Here is a 21,801-nt window from a genome sequence, read left to right as displayed (position 1 = left end):
TGTCCTAATAGTAACCATTTTCACCACTGGTGAAAAAGTCTCTTGGTAATCTATACCCTCAGTTTGATTGTACCCTTTTGCAACTAATCTTGCTTTAAATCTGTCTATTTCCCCATCAGCTTGGTATTTTATTTTGAACACCCACTTACAACCTATGGCAGACTTCCCTGCTGGTAAACTTACTAACTTCCAGGTACCATTGTCCTCCAAAGCTTTGATTTCCAACTTCATTGCCTCTATCCATCTCTTGTCCTTGATAGCCTCTTCATAATTCTTAGGCTCAACTTCTGTAGAGAACTTGGATAAGTAAGATGCATAACTAGGAGAAATATCCTGATATGAGAGATACCTTCCTAGTGAATAAGGATGAGCTGTGTCAGATACTTGAGTCACATAATCCTTCATCCAGATTGGTGGATTAGAGGTTCTAATAGACTGTCTAGTTCTCGTATGAGCATCAGCTGGGACATGAGCCAAATCATTCCCATCATCAGGACCATGCTGACCAAACTCAACAGTAACTTCAGGTTCTGCTGCATGCAGATCATCACCATGCATGTCAATCTCAGGAAATACCTCCTCATGAAGTGATTCATGTATATGAGGTATCACAATATCTTCGAAATCATCATTATGATACAGATTAATCTTTGGAAATAATGGAAGCTCTTTGGTAGCCATAGTTTTAAAAGGAAATATGTGCTCCTTAAAAACCACATCCCTGCTGACTATCATTTTCTTCTGACTCAAACTGTACATGACATACCCTTTTTGAGTGACTGAGTACCCCAAAAACACACAAGCATCTACTCTAGGAGAAAACTTGTCACCTTTAGGCAGTCTAGTAACATAACCCAAACATCCTAGTGTTCTCAAGTGATCAAGTTTGGCACTGACCTTGTGAAACACTTCATATGGTGTCTTTCCTCCCAAAACTGGTGTAGGCAATCTATTAATTAAGTACACAGCTGCAAGAACACATTCTCCCCAGAACTTAATAGGAATATGGCCATGAAATCTAAGAGCCCTTGCCACCTCAAGTACATGTCTATGTTTACGTTCAGCCACCCCATTTTGTTGTGGAGTAGAGGAACAACTGCTTTCATGAACAATACCATGAGAATTGAGTAGTGCATTGCAGTCATTGTTGAAGAATTCAGCTCCATTATCAGATCTCAACCTCTTAACAGTTGTATTGAATTGTGTCTTGACAAGGATAATAAAAGATTGCAAAATTGAAAACACATCACTTTTCAATCTTAACAAATATATCCAAGTCATTCTGGATTTGTCATCAACAATAGTCAAGAAAAATCTATATCCATTATGAGTAACAACTTTATATGGTCCCCAAACATCCAAATGAACCAACTCAAAAACACTACTAGTTTTAGACAAACTAAAAGGAAAAGGTAATCTAGTCTGCTTTGCAAGTGGGCAAACTGGACAATCTTTACAAATGTCATCTGTATCACTAAATGACAGAGGTAATTGACTTAGCACCTTAGAAGAAGGATGGCCCATTCTGTTATGCTACAATATTTTATTCATCAATACATCACTCTGTGTCATCAATAATGTCTCAGCATTCTTGACTCCTCCATGTGGTGGTTGACTGGGAAAGTAGTATAGCCCATCTAGCTCCCTACCAATCCCCTTCACCTTCCCATTTGAGAGGTCCTGAAAGACAACAAACTCAGGGAAAAAATTAACGGAACAATTCATTTGCCTGGTCAATTGTGCTACTGTGAGCAAATCAAATTTGAAAGTAGGAACCACCAATACATTTTCTAATGTATCACCAGCATGTGTTGTATAATTTCCAGTGTGTGTGACTGAAGTGGTTTCTCCATTAGGCAAGTGCACTCTCCTATCCATACCACTCATGTCATTGGAAATAGAACTTAATCTATTTAGCTTAGAATTCATGTGACAAGTAGCCCCTGAATCCACTATCCAACTGTCCTTATCTACACCAGTAAATAATGCTTTAGTGATAGGACCAGTTATACCTGCCATGTTTGCACTATTGACTCCTGAAGATGTTGCCTCTTCCTTATCCAGCATGTGTAAGAGCCTTTGGTATTGTCGTGGAGTAAAAATGTGTTGAGCTGCTATAGATGGTGCCTCTTGTGATCCCTGTGACTGAGAAACTGCAGGTTTATGTATTGGAGCAAAACCATCTGGTACTTGATCAACTCGTACTTGATTTGCTGCTCCCGGATATTGCCTATCAGTGTTTTGCATTCCCTGCATTTGTCCTGGCATACCTTGATCATATCCGGATCCAGGCCTTTCAAGTGGTGGCTTATTTTTGAATTTCCAATCAGGAGGATAACCATTTAACTTGAAACAATCAAGCTTAACATGCCCCTGCAATTTACAGTAATCACAAATTTGATCCCAATTCTTCTTCTTTGTTTGAGGAAATCTCACATTCCTCTGAATATGTTGTCCCTTCCCTGCATATAGTGCTGTTGATTCCAGCATGTCCTTACTAGAGTGAGTGCCTGCAGTAGCCCTTTGACTTTCATCTGCCATTATCATGGCATATGCCTTATTAACATTAGGCAATGGGCTCATCATTAGAATCTGACTTCGCGCTTGACAAAAAACTTCACTCAGTCCCATCAAAAATGCAAATAACCTCAAGTAAGCCAAATGATCTATGTAGCTTCTCGATTTATCACAGTCACATGATGGTGGGGGCATAGAAGCATCAAATTCATCCCATAGCAGTCTCATTTTCGTATAATATCCAGAAACAGTCAAGTTACCTTGATGTATTGTGCAGATCTCTCTATGCAACTGGTAGATCCTAGATCCATCAACCTTGTTGAAACGATCCTTGAGATCTCTCCACACCTTAGCTGCATCATCAGCATATACAATTCCACTTAGCAATTCTTTCGAAACAGTGTTCATGATCCATGCTAGTACAAAACAATTGCACTTCTCCCATTGTTCCTCCAATTCCATCTTGTAATCACTCCTTTTACATGTTCCCAACACAAAACCCAATTTACTTTTTGCACGAAGATTGATGAGCATAGATCTGCTCCAAAGAGAATAGTTCTTTGTACCAGTGAGTTGTACTGTGGTCAGTACAGTCGCGGAGTATCAGATGGATGAAGATACAATGGGTGATTTCGTTTCTTTTCAATGGACTCAAGCGTATCTGCTTGCATCACGGTCGCATTTCCAGTCGCATCTAATTCTCCAGTAGTCATCTTGTCCTCTGCTTCCACAAAGGATCTTCAACGATGGAGAAGAAGAACTGTAGTTGAATTGAATCTCAATTCACAGCTCTGATACCATATTGAAAACTAATCTGGAAGGTTTGTTAGAAATTTTCATTCAATGCAACTTGGAAATGATGGCATGAATACAATGCTATATATACACAACTAGGAAGCTTCTAGAATATAACGGAATCTAACTAACTAACCAACTTGATGTAACTGCCTAACTAACTAGTGATGAAATACAATACAAAATAATTATCTAACTAACTATCAACTCAATTGACTAATTATCATATTGATCATCCAATTCCAATAGATGTTTCCACTTGTTCAATAACAAGAGGTTCCAATTTTTTACGTTCTTCCTTCTCCGTAAACTAGTCTGGATTTATAATGAAGTATGTAGTTTTTCTTTCATTAATATTTCTTTACTGGTTTATCAAACTGATGTTTCCACTTGTTCAATAACAAGAGGTTCCAATTTTTTACGTTCATCCTTCTCCGTAAACTAGTCTGGATTTATAATGAAGTATGTAGTTTTTCTTTCATTAATATTTCTTTACTGGTTTATCAAACTGATGTTTCCACTTGTTCAATAACAAGAGGTTCCAATTTTTTACGTTCTTCCTTCTCCGTAAACTAACAAAAAGGCAATCATGAACCCATCGGTAAAATACGTACTAAGATCAACAGACAAATAATGAAAGAAGATGAATCTTAAAATGGATAAGATTTGGGCGTGAAATAATTGTGAGGAACAAAACTTATGGTGTCACAATTCGAGAGTACCCCTAGTCGTAACATAATGCGCTTCTTAAGTGACCCCAAGCTAATCCATTGCCTGACATGATATTAAGATTCATATAGATAATAACCGAAGATAACTAATGCAGAAGCTAAATTAAGATTAATGAGTAAGAATGTGAAATTGGTGTTTGTCGCCATTGCCCAATAACACCATCACATATATTTCCAGGTAATGCATTGATGACACTCTGTCAGCATCGCCTGGATAGAAATACTATATGAATCGCATTTAGATGTTAAAAGAACTATCTGGAACAAAACATGGGTACATCCTGACATTGGAATTACAAGTACAAGATCCCTTTAGGTTGGGTTGTTGACTTTGAGTACAGGATGTACCCATGTTCGGTCCCAGACAGTCCTTTTAACATCTAAATTCGATTCAGAGAGTATTTCTATCCAGGCGATGCTGGAAGAGTGTCATCAATGCATTACTTGGAAATATATATGCTGGTGGTATTGGGCAATGGCGAAAACACCAATTTTGCATTATTGCTCATTCATTTCAATTTAGTTTCTACATCAGTTATCTTCAGTTATTATCGTTATGAAACTTAGTGTCATGTCCGACAATGAGTTGGCTTGGGGTCACTTGTGAAGCGCATTGTGTTACGACTAGGGGTAGTCTTGAATCGTAATACCATAAGTTTTGTTCCTTACAGTTATGTCATTCCCAAATCTTATCCACTTTAAAATTCATCTTCTTTCACTATTTGTCTCTTGATCTTAGTACATATTTTATAGATGGGCTAGGGTATTAAAATAAATTTTATACTTGAATTTCCGGACGGACTCCCTGCCAACTGCCCCAACTTTCAAAGGGCATAACTCGCTCATACAAACTCGGAATCGAGAAAACTCGGTGGCGTTGGAAAGATCGTTCCACGAGCTTCACAACCATAACTGGAACTACTCCTAAATCATCCTGAGCTAGGATTTACGACTACTCAAAGTTGGCCAAAAACTCATTTTTTTCCACACTTAACCAAATTTTCCAGATTTTTAAATTTTTCCAAAAATGACTACTTCCAAATTTCAAGCTTCTTCATATTCATTTTAAATTGTCGGATGTTACAGTTTTGGCTTAAGTCTGTGGCGTTCCTAGGCCACATTGTGTCCGGTGATGGAATTAAAGTTCATACTCGGAAAATTGAGGCAGTGCAAAATTGGCCCAGACCCACATCTCCAACTGAAATTAGGAGTTTCTTGTTAGTTGTTGTTGATGTTGTTGGTTGTGTTGTTGAAATCTATCGTATGTTGAGGGAATTATGATTCTAAGAGTTATGACCATTTGGAGTTGATTCACCATCAAATTCCCAGCAAATTCTGGGCTATCGATCCCCATCTACGGGCGTGACCTACGGACCGTAGATCGATTGACGGTCCGTACTGGTCAACCGTCAATCGGGACAGAAGTTGGGTTTTTGGGGCATCGATCTACGGGCACGACCTACGGTCCGTAACCTGACCTACGGACCGTAGGTCAACACTTAGTCTTTTTTTTTAAAATGAATTCTGGGGAAGTCTCTGACACGATCTACGGACCTGCAGGACGGACTTGCATGAGTTTAAAGTTGAGTTCGTTTCTCAAAGTTATTAGGGAACTATGTATTCCCAAAGAAGTTTTAAAGAAATGTCTTTACATTTGAATAAGGTTGGAAATTGAGATTTCCAAAGGGACCTTCGGGCTAGTTTTTGAGTAATTATCTCATATCAGCAGGAATAAATATGTTTTAAAAACATAAGAGCCAGTACATTTTTGGGAGTAGTATCGAGCACCGAATTGGGGGAGAGTTCAAAGAACACACAGCCCCTATAGAACCATGTTAGCCACCATGGGTAGAAAAGGATCATGCTTTTTAGATGAATCCTTTTCAGATTAGACTAGTGGATCCATTAGGCAGTTCAGGTCTTATACCTTTGGCCGGGTATAAGATGCTCTGGCAGCGTGAGGTCGATCGCTATATCATCACTATAGCTCTTATGTGATGGTTGTCCGTTAGAGAAGCTCCCACAGCAGTTATTGTATTTTTCATACACAGAGATTATTGTATTTTTATATACATCAGTTCATTGTATTTCTATATACATTTCAGGCTTATTGTATCTTTGTATACACACAGAGTTTATAGCATGTTTTAAACAGTCTTTCTTTATATCGCACTTGTTTTAAATTGCCTTATATTGAAAGAAGTCAGTCAGGTTGAGTTGAGTTGAGCCAGGTAAGCTATTCAGTTTCTTCCAGATTTCCTTCTAGCCTTTGTTGCTTAGTTTTCCAGCTTGCATACTCGTACATTCCATGTACTGATGCCAGTTGGCCTGCATCGTTTGATGATGCAGATTCAGGTACCCCGGATCAGCATCCTGCACGTCGTTGATCCAGCTGAGCACTCCAGAGTCAGTGGTGAGCCTCCTTGCATTCCGGAGGACTCAATTATTTTGTGTTCTTAGTTTTTGTTTTATTAGGATGTTGCGGGGTCTGTCCCAACATCCATCTCAGTATTTTAGAGGCTTCATAGACAGACAGTCAGTCAGTTAGTTTTGAGTCTCTCATCTATATATATATGTAAATATTCTATTTTGAGATTCGAGTTGCCTTTATGGCCATATTTTATAAGTTAAGTTGTTTTGTAATATTGCATTGCATTGAGTTATTCTGTTGAGGTTTCCGCTGAGTTAAGAAAGCCAGGCCAAGGGTTCGCTTGGGGCCAGAAATGGTCTCCGGGTGCCGGTCCCGCCCAGGGTGTAGGCTCGGGGCGTGACAAACTTGGTATCAGAGCACAGAGTTCAGGAGTCCTAGGGAGTCTATGAAGCCGTGTCTGTAGAGTCCTAGTTATCGGTGTGAAGCGCGCCACATCTATAATTGGGAGGCTGCAACATTTAGGAAGATTTCTCATTTCTTTCACACTCATTTCATGCGTTAGAGTTGATCTCTAAAAAGTTTCTTTCTAATCCGTGCTTGCGCGTGTTTCAGATAGTCATGCCTCCACGAAGAGTTGGTAGAGGGCGTCTTCCTAGACGTTATGTTGATGAGCAAGAGTTACCCTATGCACCGGGAGTGCAAGATCAAGGGGAAGTTTCTAATGCCGAGTTCAGAGAGGCAATTAGAATGTTGAGTCAAGCTGTAGCAAATCAGATTGGTCAGCAAAGAGGAGCTCGACATGAAGGAGCTGACACTTCAAGGATTCGTGAGTTCTTGGGGATGAATCCTCCGAGTTTCATGGGTTCGAGCACTACTGAGGATCCAGAGGATTTCATTGAGGAGTTGAAGAAGATTTTTGATGTGATGCATGTGGCAGATATTGAGCGGGTTGAACTAGCTGCTTATCAATTGAAGGATGTTGCTAGAACTTGGTTCGACCAGTGGAAAGGGGGCAGAGCTGAGAATGCACCACCTACAAGTTGGGCCGATTTTGAGGAAGCTTTCTTGGGGCATTTCTTTCCTCGAGAATTGAGAGAGGCCAAGGTACGTGAGTTCCTCACACTTAAGCAGGAGTCCTTGAGTGTTCATGAGTACAGTTTGAAGTTCACACAATTATCCCGCTATGCTCCGGAGATGGTTGCGGACATGAGGAATAGAATGAGCTTGTTTGTTGCTGGGTTGTCTCGGTTGTCGAGCAAGGAAGGTAGGGCTGCAATGCTTATCGGGGACATGGACATATCAAGGTTGATGGTTTATGTGCAGCAGGTTGAGGAAGAGAAGCTGAGGGACAGAGAAGAGTTCAGAAATAAGAGAGCTAAGATCGGGAACGAGTCCGGGCAGCAGAGAGGTAATTCAAACCGTCCCTCCTTTCAGCAAAGGCAAAAGGGACCTGCTCCATCATTTGCTAGAGCACCTGCACCCAGATACAGAGGTGAATTTAATGTTCAGAATTCGAAGGACTTCAGGGCTAGACCAGCACAATCTTCGGGTAGTGTGGCGCAAGGGAGTAGTAAGCCTCCTGTTTGCGCCAAATGTGGTAGGAACCACTCAGGTATTTGTCGAGATGGCTCCATTGGTTGTTTCAGGTGTGGTCAGAATGGACATTTCATGCGAGAGTGTCCAAAGAATAGGCAGGGTAATGGAAGCAATAAAGCACAGTCTTCTTCAGTTGTTCCACCAGACAGGACGGCACCTAGAGGAGCTACTTCTAGTACAGGTGGAGGAGCAAACCGCCTTTATGCTATCACCAGTCGCCATGAGCAAGAGAATTCTCCGAATGTTGTCACTGGTATGATCAAAGTCTTTGCTTTTGATGTGTATGCTTTGCTAGACCCAGGAGCGAGTTTATCTTTTGTAACTCCTTATGTTGCAAATCAGTTTGAGGTTCTTCCTGAAAGACTTTGTGAACCCTTTTGTGTTTCTACACCTATTGGGGAGTCTATTCTAGCGGAAAGAGTTTATCGTGATTGTCCTGTTTCTATCAATCACAAGAGCACCATGGTTGATTTGGTTGAGTTAGACATGGTAGATTTTGATGTCATTCTAGGTATGGATTGGCTTCATGCTTGTTATGCATCGATAGATTGTAGAACTCGAGCAGTCAAGTTTCAGTTTCCGAATGAGCCAGTCATAGAGTGGAGTAGCAGTTCAGCAGTGCCTAAGGGTCGTTTTATTTCGTACCTTAAGGCAAGAAAGTTAGTTTCGAAGGGTTGTATCTATCACTTAGTCCGAGTTCATGATTCTAGTGTTGAGATACCTCATTTCCAGTCAGTTCCTATAGTAAGAGAGTTTCCAGAAGTGTTTCCTGATGATCTACCCGGAATTCCTCCTGAGAGAGAGATAGATTTCGGCATAGATCTCATTCCAGATACTCGTCCTATCTCTATTCCGCCATATAGAATGGCACCAGCAGAGTTGAAAGAGTTGAAAGAGCAGTTGAAAGATCTCCTAGAAAAGGGTTTCATTCGACCGAGTGTCTCACCTTGGGGTGCTCCGGTTTTGTTTGTGAAGAAGAAAGATGGTTCCCTTAGAATGTGTATAGATTACCGCCAGTTGAACAAGGTTACCATCAAGAACAAGTACCCTCTTCCGAGGATTGATGATCTTTTCGATCAGCTTCAGGGTGCCACTTGTTTTTCAAAGATTGACCTCCGATCAGGCTATCATCAGTTAAGGGTAAGGGAATGTGATATCCCAAAGACAGCTTTCAGAACCAGGTATGGTCATTATGAGTTTTTGGTCATGTCCTTTGGTTTGACTAATGCGCCTGCAGCTTTCATGGATTTGATGAATAGAGTCTTCAAACCTTATTTAGATATGTTTGTTATTGTCTTTATTGATGATATACTAGTCTATTCAAGGAATGAAGAAGATCATGCTAGTCATCTCAGAGAAGTTCTTCAGACTTTGAAAGACAAGGAGTTGTATGCTAAGTTCTCTAAGTGTGAGTTTTGGCTTAAGTCTGTGGCATTCCTAGGCCACATTGTGTCCGGTGATGGAATTAAAGTTGATACTCGGAAAATTGAGGCAGTGCAGAATTGGCCTAGACCCACATCTCCAACTGAAATTAGGAGTTTCTTGGGATTAGCTGGCTATTATAGAAGGTTTGTTGAAGGGTTCTCGACTATTGCATCTCCTTTGACAAAGTTGACTCAGAAGACAGTGAAATTTCAATGGTCTGAAGCTTGTGAGAAAAGCTTTCAAGAATTGAAAAAGAGATTGACTACAGCTCCAGTTTTGACGCTACCAGAAGGTACTCAAGGTTTTGTGGTGTATTGTGATGCATCTAGAGTTGGTTTGGGTTGTGTCTTAATGCAGAATGGCAAGGTTATAGCTTATGCCTCCAGACAGTTAAAGGTTCATGAGAAGAACTACCCAACCCATGACTTAGAGCTAGCTGCTGTAGTATTTGCTTTGAAGATATGGCGTCATTACTTGTATGGTGTGCATGTCGACATATTCACTGATCACAAGAGCCTTCAATATGTGCTTACTCAGAAAGAGCTTAATCTCAGACAGAGGAGGTGGTTAGAGTTACTCAAGGATTATGACCTGAGTATTCTTTACCACCCAGGTAAGGCTAATGTTGTTGCTGATTCTTTGAGCAGGTTGTCTATGGGTAGCACCGCCCATATTGAAGAAGGAAGGAAAGAGTTAGCAAAAGATGTGCACAGACTGGCATGCCTGGGAGTCAGATTTACAGATTCCACAGAAGGAGGAATAGCGGTGACGAGCAGGGCCGAGTCATCATTAATGTCAGAAGTGAAAGAGAAGCAAGATCAAGATCCCATTTTGCTCGAGTTGAAGGAAAATGTTCAAAAGCAAAGAGTATTAGCTTTTGAACAAGGGGGAGATGGTGTTTTGAGATTTCAAGGTAGATTGTGCGTACCTATGGTAGATGGACTCCAAGAGAAGATTATGGATGAAGCTCACAGCTCCAGATATTCTATTCATCCGGGTTCCACCAAGATGTATCGTGATTTGCGTGAAGTTTATTGGTGGAATGGCATGAAGAAGGGCATTGCTGAGTTTGTTGCTAAGTGTCCAAATTGCCAACAAGTGAAAGTTGAACACCAAAGGCCCGGTGGTTTGGCTCAGAGGATAGAACTTCCAGAGTGGAAGTGGGAGATGATCAATATGGATTTCATCACAGGGTTGCCAAGGTCTCGCAGACAACATGATTCTATTTGGGTGATTGTCGACAGAATGACAAAGTCAGCTCATTTTCTACCGGTAAAGACTACCAATACAGCAGAAGATTATGCCAAGTTGTATGTTCAAGAGATAGTGAGACTTCATGGAGTCCCAATCTCCATTATTTCAGATAGAGGTGCACAGTTTACTGCACAGTTCTGGAAATCTTTTCAGAAGGGCTTGGGTTCAAAGGTGAACTTAAGTACTGCCTTTCACCCTCAGACGGATGGGCAAGCAGAGCGCACTATTCAGACCTTAGAGGATATGTTGAGGGCTTGTGTAATCGATTTCAAAGGGAGTTGGGATGATCACCTACCTCTCATTGAGTTTGCCTACAACAACAGTTATCACTCTAGCATCCAGATGGCTCCATATGAAGCTCTTTATGGGAGAAGATGTAGATCTCCTATTGGATGGTTCGAAGTTGGTGAAGCACAGTTGATAGGACCAGATTTAGTTCACCAAGCTATGGAGAAGGTGAAAGTGATTCAAGCGAGATTGAAAACGGCACAGAGTCGTCAGAAATCCTACACCGATGTTAGGAGAAGGGCGTTAGAATTTGAAATAGACGATTGGGTATATTTGAAGGTTTCACCCATGAAAGGCGTTATGAGGTTTGGTAAGAAGGGGAAACTTAGTCCCCGGTATATTGGACCTTACCGCATAGCCAAGAGGATTGGCAATGTTGCTTATGAGTTGGAGTTACCACAGGAACTAGCAGCGGTTCATCCGGTATTTCACATCTCCATGTTGAAGAAGTGCATAGGCGATCCTTCATTGATCCTACCGACTGAAAGTATCAAGATCAAGGATAACTTATCTTATGAGGAGATTCCTGTTCAAATTTTGGATCGTCAAGTTCGTAGGTTGAGAACGAAAGATGTAGCCTCAGTTAAGGTCCTATGGAGGAACCAATTTGTTGAGGAAGCAACTTGGGAAGCCGAAGAAGACATGAAGAAGAGATATCCATATCTCTTTGAATCCGCAGATTAAGGTATTAATTTCCTTCTTAGTGCTCTTTAAATTATAATGAGCATGTCGTTATTGTTGTTGCGTTTGCATGGTTGTTTGTTGGGTGTTGAGTTGATGTTACACCCTTAGCTTTGTAAGAGTTACCTCATTCGAGGACGAATGTTCCCAAGGGGGAGATATTGTAACATCCGACAATTTAAAAATGAATATGAAAAAGCTTGAAATTTGGAAATAGTCATTTTTTGGAAAAATTTAAAATCTGGAAATTTGGCAGTCCAGAATCTGGAAAATTTGGCTAAGTTCAAAAATCTGGAAATTTGGCTAAGTGTGGAAATCAGTGAGTTTTTGGCCAACTTTGAGCAGTCATAACTCCTAGCTCAGGATGAGTTAGGAGTAGTTCCAGTTATGGTTTCGAAGCTTGTGGAACGATCTTTCCAACGCCACTGAGTTTGCTCAATTCCGAGTTCGTATGAGCGAGTTATGATCTTTGAAAGTTGGGCAGTTGGCAGGGATTCCGTTCCGGAAATTTAAGGGCATTTTGGTCTTTTCACAAATCATTTCTTTTGAGCTTATATTGTTGTATTAGGCTGATATTTGGATCATTCTGTCCCATTTTGAAAGAGAAAGAGTTAGGGTTCAAGAGAAGAAGAAGAGAAGAAGGAGAAGAAGAAGAGAAGAAAGAGGAGATCAACAAGATTGGTCAAGATCATTGTGGATTTTCGTCGGGGGTGATCCCTATCAAGGTATGTGAGTCTTTAGTGTGGGTTTATCCTTTCCCCCCCACATACCAAGCTCGTTTTTATGATTTGAGAAGAGATTGGATTTGTTGTTGAAGTTGTTGAAGTTGTTAGTTGTTGTTGATGTTGTTAGTTGTGTTGTTGAAGTTATTGTTGGTTGTGGGACAGGATTGGGCTGTGTATTTGAGTTGTGATCTATTGTATGTTGAGAGATTGATGATCCTTAGTGTTGGTTGGTTCATACCCCCACACACCAACTTGTTTTTAATTCCAAGAGAAGATTTATTGGTTGTTGAAGTTGTAGTGGTGTTGTGTTGAAGTTCTTGCTGATTTAGTACAGATTTCTGGCTGTGATTTTTGAGTTGAATCTATTGTATAATAAGGGTCTTTATGGTTCTAAGTGTTGCTGCTGAAACCTTGAGGTTGAGAGGGTTTAGAATTGGAAAGAAACAAGGGGAAAAAGTCGGATTTTTGGGGAAAAAGGGGCTGGGCTGTTGCACCTCTCCTAGTGCCAAGGACACCAATCCTTCCCTTTCATTCACCATTTCTTTTTTCATACATGTTCCTAGGTATTATACCTATGTTTCCTAGTTGTTTCCAACACTCCAAGGTACTTCCAAAAGTCAAGTAAAACTACAAGTCAAGTGAAGTTAGTTTCCAAGTCAAGTGAAGTTAGTTTCCAATTCAAGTGAAGTTAGTTTCCAAGTCAAGTGAAGTCAAGCTTAGAAGTAAGTAAGTCAAAGCAAGTCTTTAAGGTTTTCCAAGAGTCTTCATTGAACGTTTTAACTTCATTCTAAGGCTCAAGTTCCAAGTTAAGTATTGAGTTTCAAGTCAAGTCAAAAGTTAAGAGTTTCATGTTAAGTTAAGAGTTTCACATCAAGCCAAGAGTTCAAGTAAAGTAAAGAGTTTAAAGTTGAGTTCTTTTCTCAAAGTTATTAGGGAACTATGTATTCCCAAAGAAGTTTTAAAGAAATGTTTTTACATTTAAACAAGGTTGGAAACTGAGATTTCCAAAAGAGCCTTCGGGCTAGTTTTTGAGTAATTATCTCATATCAGCAGGAAGAAATATGTTTTAAAAACATAAGAGCCAGTACATTTTTGGGAGTAGTATCGAGCACCGAATTGGGGGAGCGTTCAAAGAACCCACAGCCCCCATAGAACCATGTTAGCCACCATGGGTAGAAAAGGATCATACTTTTTAGATGAATCCTTTTCAGATTAGACTAGTGGATCCATTAGGCAGTTCAGGTCTTATACCTTTGGCCGGGTATAAGATGCTCTGGCAGCGTGAGGTCGATCGCTGTATCATCACTATAGCTCTTATGTGATGGTTGTCGGTTAGAGAAGCTCCCACAGCAGTTATTGTATTTTTCATACACAGAGATTATTGTATTTTTATATACATCAGTTCATTGTATTTCTATATACATTTCAGGCTTATTGTATCTTTGTATACACACAGAGTTTATAGCATGTTTTAAACAGTCTTTCTTTATATCGCACTTGTTTTAAATTGCCTTATATTGAAAGAAGTCAGTCAGGTTGAGTTGAGTTGAGCCAGGTAAGCTATTCAGTTTCTTCCAGATTTCCTTCTAGCCTTTGTTGCTTAGTTTTCCAGCTTGCATACTCGTACATTCCATGTACTGATGCCAGTTGGCCTGCATCGTTTGATGATGCAGATTCAGGTACCCCGGATCAGCATCCTGCACGTCGTTGATCCAGCTGAGCACTCCAGAGTCAGTGGTGAGCCTCCTTGCATTCCGGAGGACTCAATTATTTTGTGTTCTTAGTTTTTGTTTTATTAGGATGTTGCGGGGTCTGTCCCAACATCCATCTCAGTATTTTAGAGGCTTCATAGACAGACAGTCAGTCAGTTAGTTTTGAGTCTCTCATCTATATATATATGTAAATATTCTATTTTGAGATTCGAGTTGCCTTTATGGCCATATTTTATAAGTTAAGTTGTTTTGTAATATTGCATTGCATTGAGTTATTCTGTTGAGGTTTCCGCTGAGTTAAGAAAGCCAGGCCAAGGGTTCGCTTGGGGCCAGAAATGGTCTCCGGGTGCCGGTCCCGCCCAGGGTGTAGGCTCGGGGCGTGACAAACTTGGTATCAGAGCACAGAGTTCAGGAGTCCTAGGGAGTCTATGAAGCCGTGTCTGTAGAGTCCTAGTTATCGGTGTGAAGCGCGCCACATCTATAATTGGGAGGCTGCAACATTTAGGAAGATTTCTCATTTCTTTCACACTCATTTCATGCGTTAGAGTTGATCTCTAAAAAGTTTCTTTCTAATCCGTGCTTGCGCGTGTTTCAGATAGTCATGCCTCCACGAAGAGTTGGTAGAGGGCGTCTTCCTAGACGTTATGTTGATGAGCAAGAGTTACCCTATGCACCGGGAGTGCAAGATCAAGGGGAAGTTTCTAATGCCGAGTTCAGAGAGGCAATTAGAATGTTGAGTCAAGCTGTAGCAAATCAGATTGGTCAGCAAAGAGGAGCTCGACATGAAGGAGCTGACACTTCAAGGATTCGTGAGTTCTTGGGGATGAATCCTCCGAGTTTCATGGGTTCGAGCACTACTGAGGATCCAGAGGATTTCATTGAGGAGTTGAAGAAGATTTTTGATGTGATGCATGTGGCAGATATTGAGCGGGTTGAACTAGCTGCTTATCAATTGAAGGATGTTGCTAGAACTTGGTTCGACCAGTGGAAAGGGGGCAGAGCTGAGAATGCACCACCTGCAAGTTGGGCCGGTTTTGAGGAAGCTTTCTTGGGGCATTTCTTTCCTCGAGAATTGAGAGAGGCCAAGGTACGTGAGTTCCTCACACTTAAGCAGGAGTCCTTGAGTGTTCATGAGTACAGTTTGAAGTTCACACAATTATCCCGCTATGCTCCGGAGATGGTTGCGGACATGAGGAATAGAATGAGCTTGTTTGTTGCTGGGCTGTCTCGGTTGTCGAGCAAGGAAGGTAGGGCTGCAATGCTTATCGGGGACATGGACATATCAAGGTTGATGGTTTATGTGCAGCAGGTTGAGGAAGAGAAGCTGAGGGACAGAGAAGAGTTCAGAAATAAGAGAGCTAAGATCGGGAACGAGTCCGGGCAGCAGAGAGGTAATTCAAACCGTTCCTCCTTTCAGCAAAGGCAAAAGGGACCTGCTCCATCATTTGCTAGAGCACCTGCACCCAGATACAGAGGTGAATTTAATGTTCAGAATTCGAAGGACTTCAGGGCTAGACCAGCACAATCTTCGGGTAGTGTGGCGCAAGGGAGTAGTAAGCCTCCTGTCTGCGCCAAATGTGGTAGGAACCACTCAGGTATTTGTCGAGAGGGCTCCATTGGTTGTTTCAGGTGTGGTCAGAATGGACATTTCATGCGAGAGTGTCCAAAGAATAGGCAGGGTAATGGAAGCAATAAAGCACAGTCTTCTTCAGTTGTTCCACCAGACAGGACGGCACCTAGAGGAGCTACTTCTAGTACAGGTGGAGGAGCAAACCGCCTTTATGCTATCATCAATCGCCATGAGCAAGAGAATTCTCTGAATGTTGTCACTGGTATGATCAAGGTCTTCGCTTTTGATGTGTATGCTTTGCTAGATCCAGGAGCAAGTTTATCTTTTGTAACTCCTTATGTTGCAAATAAGTTTGAGGTTCTTCCTGAAGGACTTTGTGAACCCTTTTGTGTTTCTACACCTATAGGGGAGTCTATTCTAGCGGAAAGAGTTTATCGTGATTGTCCTATTTCTATCAATCATAAGAGCACCATGGTTGATTTGGTTGAGTTAGACATGGTAGACTTTGATGTCATTCTAGGTATGGATTGGCTTCATGCTTGTTATGCATCGATAGATTGTAGAACTCGAGCAGTCAAGTTTCAGTTTCCGAATGAGCCAGTCATAGAGTGGAGTAGTAGTTCAGCAGTGCCTAAGGGTCGTTTTATTTCGTACCTTAAGGCAAGAAAGTTAGTTTCGAAGGGTTGTATCTATCACTTAGTCTAAGTTCATAATTCTAGTGTTGAGATACCTTATTTCCAGTCGGTTCCTATAGTAAGAGAGTTTCCAGAAGTGTTTCCTGATGATCTACCCGGAATTCCTCCTGAGAGAAAGATAGATTTTGGCATAGATCTCATTCCAGATACTCGTCCTATCTCTATTCCGCCATATAGAATGGCACCAGCAGAGTTGAAAGAGTTGAAAGAGCAGTTGAAAGATCTCCTAGAAAAGGGTTTCATTCGACCGAGTGTCTTACCTTGGGGTGCTCCGGTTTTGTTTGTGAAGAAGAAAGATGGTTCCCTTAGAATGTCTATAGATTACCGCCAATTGAACAAGGTTACCATCAAGAATAAGTACCCTCTTCCGAGGATTGATGATCTTTTCGATCAGCTTCAGGGTGCCACTTGTTTTTCAAAGATTGACCTCTAATCAGGCTATCATCAGTTAAGGGTAAGGGAATGTGATATCCCAAAGACAGCTTTCAGAACCAGGTATGGTCATTATGAGTTTTTGGTCATGTCCTTTGGTTTGACTAATGCGCCTGCAGCTTTCATGGATTTGATGAATAGAGTCTTCAAACCTTATTTAGATATGTTTGTTATTGTCTTTATTGATGATATACTAGTCTATTTAAGGAATAAAGAAGATCATGCTAGTCATCTCAGAACAATTCTACAGACTTTGAAAGACAAGGAGTTGTATGCCAAGTTCTCTAAGTGTGAGTTTTGGCTTAAGTCTGTGGCATTCCTAGGCCACATTGTGTCCGGTGATGGAATTAAAGTTGATACTCAGAAAATTGAGGCAGTGCAGAATTGGCCTAGACCCACATCTCCAACTGAAATTAGGAGTTTCTTGGGTTTGGCTGGCTATTATAGAAGGTTTGTTGAAGGGTTCTCGACTATTGCATCTCCTTTGACTAAGTTGACTCAGAAGACAGTGAAATTTCAATGGTCTGAAGCTTGTGAGAAAAGCTTTCAGGAATTGAAAAAGAGGTTGATTACTGCTCCAGTTTTGACGCTACCAGAAGGTACTCAAGGTTTTGTGGTGTATTGTGATGCATCTAGAGTTGGTTTGGGTTGTGTCTTAATGCAGAATGGCAAAGTTATAGCTTATGCCTCCAGACAGTTGAAGGTTCATGAGAGGAACTACCCAACCCATGACTTAGAATTAGCTGCTGTAGTATTTGCTTTGAAGATATGGCGTCATTACTTGTATGGTGTGCATGTCGACATATTCACTGATCACAAGAGCCTTCAATATGTACTTACTCAAAAAGAGCTTAATCTCAGACAGAGGAGGTGGTTAGAGTTACTCAAGGATTATGACCTGAATATTCTTTACCACCCAGGTAAGTCTAATGTTGTTGCCGATTCTTTGAGCAGGTTGTCTATGGGTAGCACCGCCCATATGAAGGAGAAAGTTAGCAAAAGATGTGCACAGACTGGCATGCCTGGGAGTCAGATTCACAGACTCCGCAGAAGGAGGAATAGCAGTGACGAGCAGGGCCGAGTCATCATTAATGTCAGAAGTGAAAGAGAAGCAGGATCAAGATCCCATTTTGCTTGAGTTGAAGGCAAATGTTCAGAAGCAAAGAGTATTAACTTTTGAACAAGGGGGAGATGGTATATTAAGATATCAAGGTAGAATGTGTGTACCTATGGTAGATGGACTCCAAGAGAAGATTATGGAGGAAACTCATAGCTCCAGCTATTCCGTTCATCCAGGTTCCACCAAGATGTATCGTGATTTTCGTGAAGTTTATTGGTGGAATGGCATGAAGAAGGGCATTGTTGAGTTTGTTGCTAAGTGTCCAAATTGCCAACAAGTGAAAGTTGAACACCAAAGGCCCGGTGGTTTGGCCCAGAGGATAGAACTTCCAGAGTGGAAGTGGGAGATGATCAATATGGATTTCATCACAGGGTTTCCAAGATCTCGCAGACAACATGATTCTATTATTTACATAGAATATTTACATATATATATAGATGAGAGACTCAAAACTAACTGACTGACTGTCTGTCTATGAAGCCTCTAAAATACTGAGATGGATGTTGGGACAGACCCCGCAACATCCTAATAAAACAAAAACTAAGAACATAAAATAATTGAGTCCTCCGAAATGAAAGGAGGCTCACCACTGACTCTGGAGTGCTCAGTTGGATCAACGACGTGCAGGATGCTGATGTAGGGTACCTGTATCTGCATCATAAGACGATGCAGGCCAACTGGCATCAGTACATGGAATGTACGAGTATGCGAGCTGGAAAACTAAGCAACATAGGCTAAAAGGAAATTTGGAAGAAACTGAAAAGTTTACCTTGCTCAACTCAACTCAACCTGACTGACTTATTTCAATATAAGGCAATTTAAAACAAGTGCGATATAAAGAAAGACTGTTTAAAACATGTTATAAACTCTGTGTGTATACAAGGATACAATAAGCCTGAAATGTATATAGAAATACAATGAATTGATGTATATAAAAATACAATAATCTCTGTGTATAAAAATACAATAACTGTTGTGGGAGTTTCTCTAACCGACAACCATCACATAAGAGTTATAGTGATGATACAGTGATCGACCTCACGCTGCCAGAGCATCTTATACCCGGCCAAAGGTATAAGACCTGAACTGCCTAATGGATCCACTAGTCTAATCTGAAAATGATTCATCTAAAAAGTATGATCTTTTTCTACCCATGGTGGCTAACATGGTTCTATGGGGATTGTGGGTTCTTTGAACGCTCCCCCAATTCGGTGCTCGATACTACTCCCAAAAATGTACTGGCTCTTATATTTTTAAAACATATTTATTCCTGCTGATATGAGATAATTACTCAAAAACTAGCCCAAAGGCTCTTTGGAAATCTCAGTTTCCAACCTTGTTCAAATGTAAAGACATTTCTTTAAAACTTCTTTGGGAATACATAGTTCCCTAATAACTTTGAGAAAAGAACTCAACTTTAAACTCTTTACTTTACTTGTACTCTTGGCTTGATGTGAAACTCTTAACTTAACATGAAACTCTTAACTTTTGACTTGACTTGAAACTCAATACTGTTGACTTGACTTGAAACTCGAGTCTTAAAAATGAAGCTAAAACATTCACTAAAGACTCTTGAACAACTTTAAAAACTTGCTTTGACTTACTTCACTTCTAAGCTTAACTCTTAACATCAATTGACTTCTAACTTTACTTGACTTGGACCTCAACCTACAGTGGATTCCACTCAAAACACAACCAAATCCTGTCCCAAATCAGAAGAACTTCAACAACACAACCAACAACTTCAACAACCAAAATAAATCTTTTCTTGGAATTAAATACAATAGATTTCAGCTCAAGAACACAACCAAATCATGTCCCACAACCAACAATGACTTCCACAACACAACTAACAACATCAACAACAACTAACAACTTCAACAACAAATCCAATTTTTTCTCAAATCATAAAATGAGTTTGGTGTGTGGGAGGAAAGGATCACCCAACACTAAGAACTCATATACCTTGATAGGGATAGTTAGTTCCAATTTAACCTTCCATTGCATTGAGTTATGCTGTTGAGTTAAGTTTCCGCTGAGTTAAGAAAGCCAGGCCAAGGGTTCGCTTGGGGCCAGCAATGGTCTCCAAGTGCCGGTCCCACCCAGGGTGTAGGCTCGGGGTGTGACACCATATCTAGTCCTGAATGTTGTCTTTGGAATATCACATTCCCTTACTCCTAACTGGTGATAGCCTGATCTGAGGTCAATCTTCAAAAAACAAGCGGCACCCTAAAGCTGATAGAAAAGATCATCAATCCTCGGAAGAGGGTACTTATTCTTGATGGTAACCTTATTCAACTGGTGGTAATCTATACACATTCTAAGGGAACCATCTTTCTTTCTCACAAACAAGACCGGAGCGCCCCAAGGTGAGACACTTAGTCGAATGAAACCCTTATCTAGGAGATCTCTCAACTGCTCTTTCAACTCTTTCAACTCTGTTGGTGCCATTCTATAAGGCGGAATAGAGATAGGACGAGTATCTAGAATGAGATCTATGCTGAACTCTATTTCTCTTTCAGGAGGAATTCCGGGTAGATCATCAGGAAAAACTTCTGAAAACTCTCTTCCTCTAGGAACTGACTAAAAAAAAGGTATCTCAACACTAAAGTCATTAACTCGTACTAAGTTATACATACAACCCTCTGAAACTAACTTTCTCGCCTTAAGGTACGAAATGAAACAGCCCTTAGACCGTGCTGAACTACAACTCCACTTATAACTGGCTCATTCGAAAACTGAAACTTGATCACTCGAGTTCTACAGTCTAATGATGCATAACAGGCATGAAGCCAATCCATACCTAAAATGACATCAAAATCTACTATGTCTAACTCAACCAAATCAACCATGATGCTCTTGTGATTAATAGAAACAGAACAATCACAATAAACTCTTTCTGCTAGAATAGACTCCCCAACAGGTGTAGAAACACAAAAGGGTTCACAAAGTCTTTTAGGAAGAACCTCAAACTTATTTGCAACATAGGGAGTTACAAAAGATAAACTTGCTCCTGGGTCTAGCAAAGTATACACATCAAAAGTGAAGACTTTGATCATACTAGTGACGACATTTGGAGTGTTCTCTTGCTCATGGCGATTGGTGATTGCATAGAGGTGGTTTGCTCCTCCGCTGGTACTAGAAGTAGCTCATCTAGGTGTCGTCCTGTCTGGTGGAACAACTGAAGAAGACTGTGCTCTATTGCCCTCATTACCCTGTCTATTCTTAGGACACTCCTTCATAAAGTGACCCTCTTGTCCACACTTAAAACAACCTATCTGGCCATCACGACATTTACCTGCGTGGGTTCTACCACATGTAGCACATGCAGGAATCAAGCTACCTCATTGTGCCACATCACCAGAAGACTGCGCTGGTCTAGCCTTGAAGTCCTTTGAATTCTGGCCATTAAATTCACCTCTGTATCTAGGTGCAGGTGTTCTAGTATATGATAGATCAGATCCCTTTTGCCTTTGCTGAAAGGATGAACGGTTCGCATTACCTTTCAGCTGCCCAGACTCAATACCGATCTTAACTCTCTTATTTTTGAACTCTTCCTTGTCCCTCAGCTTCTCTTCCTCAACCTGTTGCACATAGACCATCAAACTTGATATGTCCATGTCCCCAATAAGCATTGCAGCCCTACCTTCCTTACTCGACCAATGAGATAACCCAGCTACAAACAAGCTCATTCTACTCCTCATGTTCGCAACCATCTCTGGAGCATAACGGGATAATTGTGTGAACTTCAAACTATACTCATGAACACTCAAAGACTCCTGCTTAAGTGTGAGGAACTCACATACCTTGGCCTCTTTCAATTCTCGGGGAAAGAAATGCCCCAAGAAAGCTTCCTCAAAACAGGCCCAACTCGCAGGTGGTGCATTCT

At 40.8% G+C, this 21,801-nt stretch overlaps 1 protein-coding gene across 1 annotated transcript; it reads left to right on the top strand.

Annotated features, from left to right (window-relative positions):
- Positions 1 to 11,973: 11,973 nt before the first annotated feature.
- On the top strand, positions 11,974 to 20,488 carry LOC125868821 (uncharacterized). The gene is made up of 4 exons (XM_049549370.1): positions 11,974 to 12,383; positions 14,057 to 14,120; positions 14,691 to 15,806; positions 20,435 to 20,488. The coding sequence occupies exons 3-4, from the start codon at positions 14,697 to 14,699 to the stop codon at positions 20,486 to 20,488; spliced, it is 1,164 nt and encodes a 387-aa protein (XP_049405327.1). The 5' UTR covers positions 11,974 to 12,383; positions 14,057 to 14,120; positions 14,691 to 14,696.
- Positions 20,489 to 21,801: the final 1,313 nt, after the last annotated feature.

Source organism: Solanum stenotomum, chromosome 6 (assembly GCF_019186545.1).
Source record: "Solanum stenotomum isolate F172 chromosome 6, ASM1918654v1, whole genome shotgun sequence".
NCBI classification, from domain to species: domain Eukaryota; kingdom Viridiplantae; phylum Streptophyta; class Magnoliopsida; order Solanales; family Solanaceae; genus Solanum; species Solanum stenotomum.
Note: the sequence above shows the minus strand (reverse complement) of the source record. Positions and strands in the feature narration are given on the sequence as shown.

Coding starts and splice junctions, on each gene's coding strand:
- LOC125868821 (XM_049549370.1), top strand. CDS start 14,697: ATGCCTCCACGAAGAGTTGGTAGAGGGCGTCTTCCTAGACGTTATGTT. Junction 15,807..20,434: donor ATAAAGCACAGTCTTCTTCA/GTTGTTCCACCA, acceptor TTTCTCTTTCAG/GAGGAATTCCGGGTAGATCA.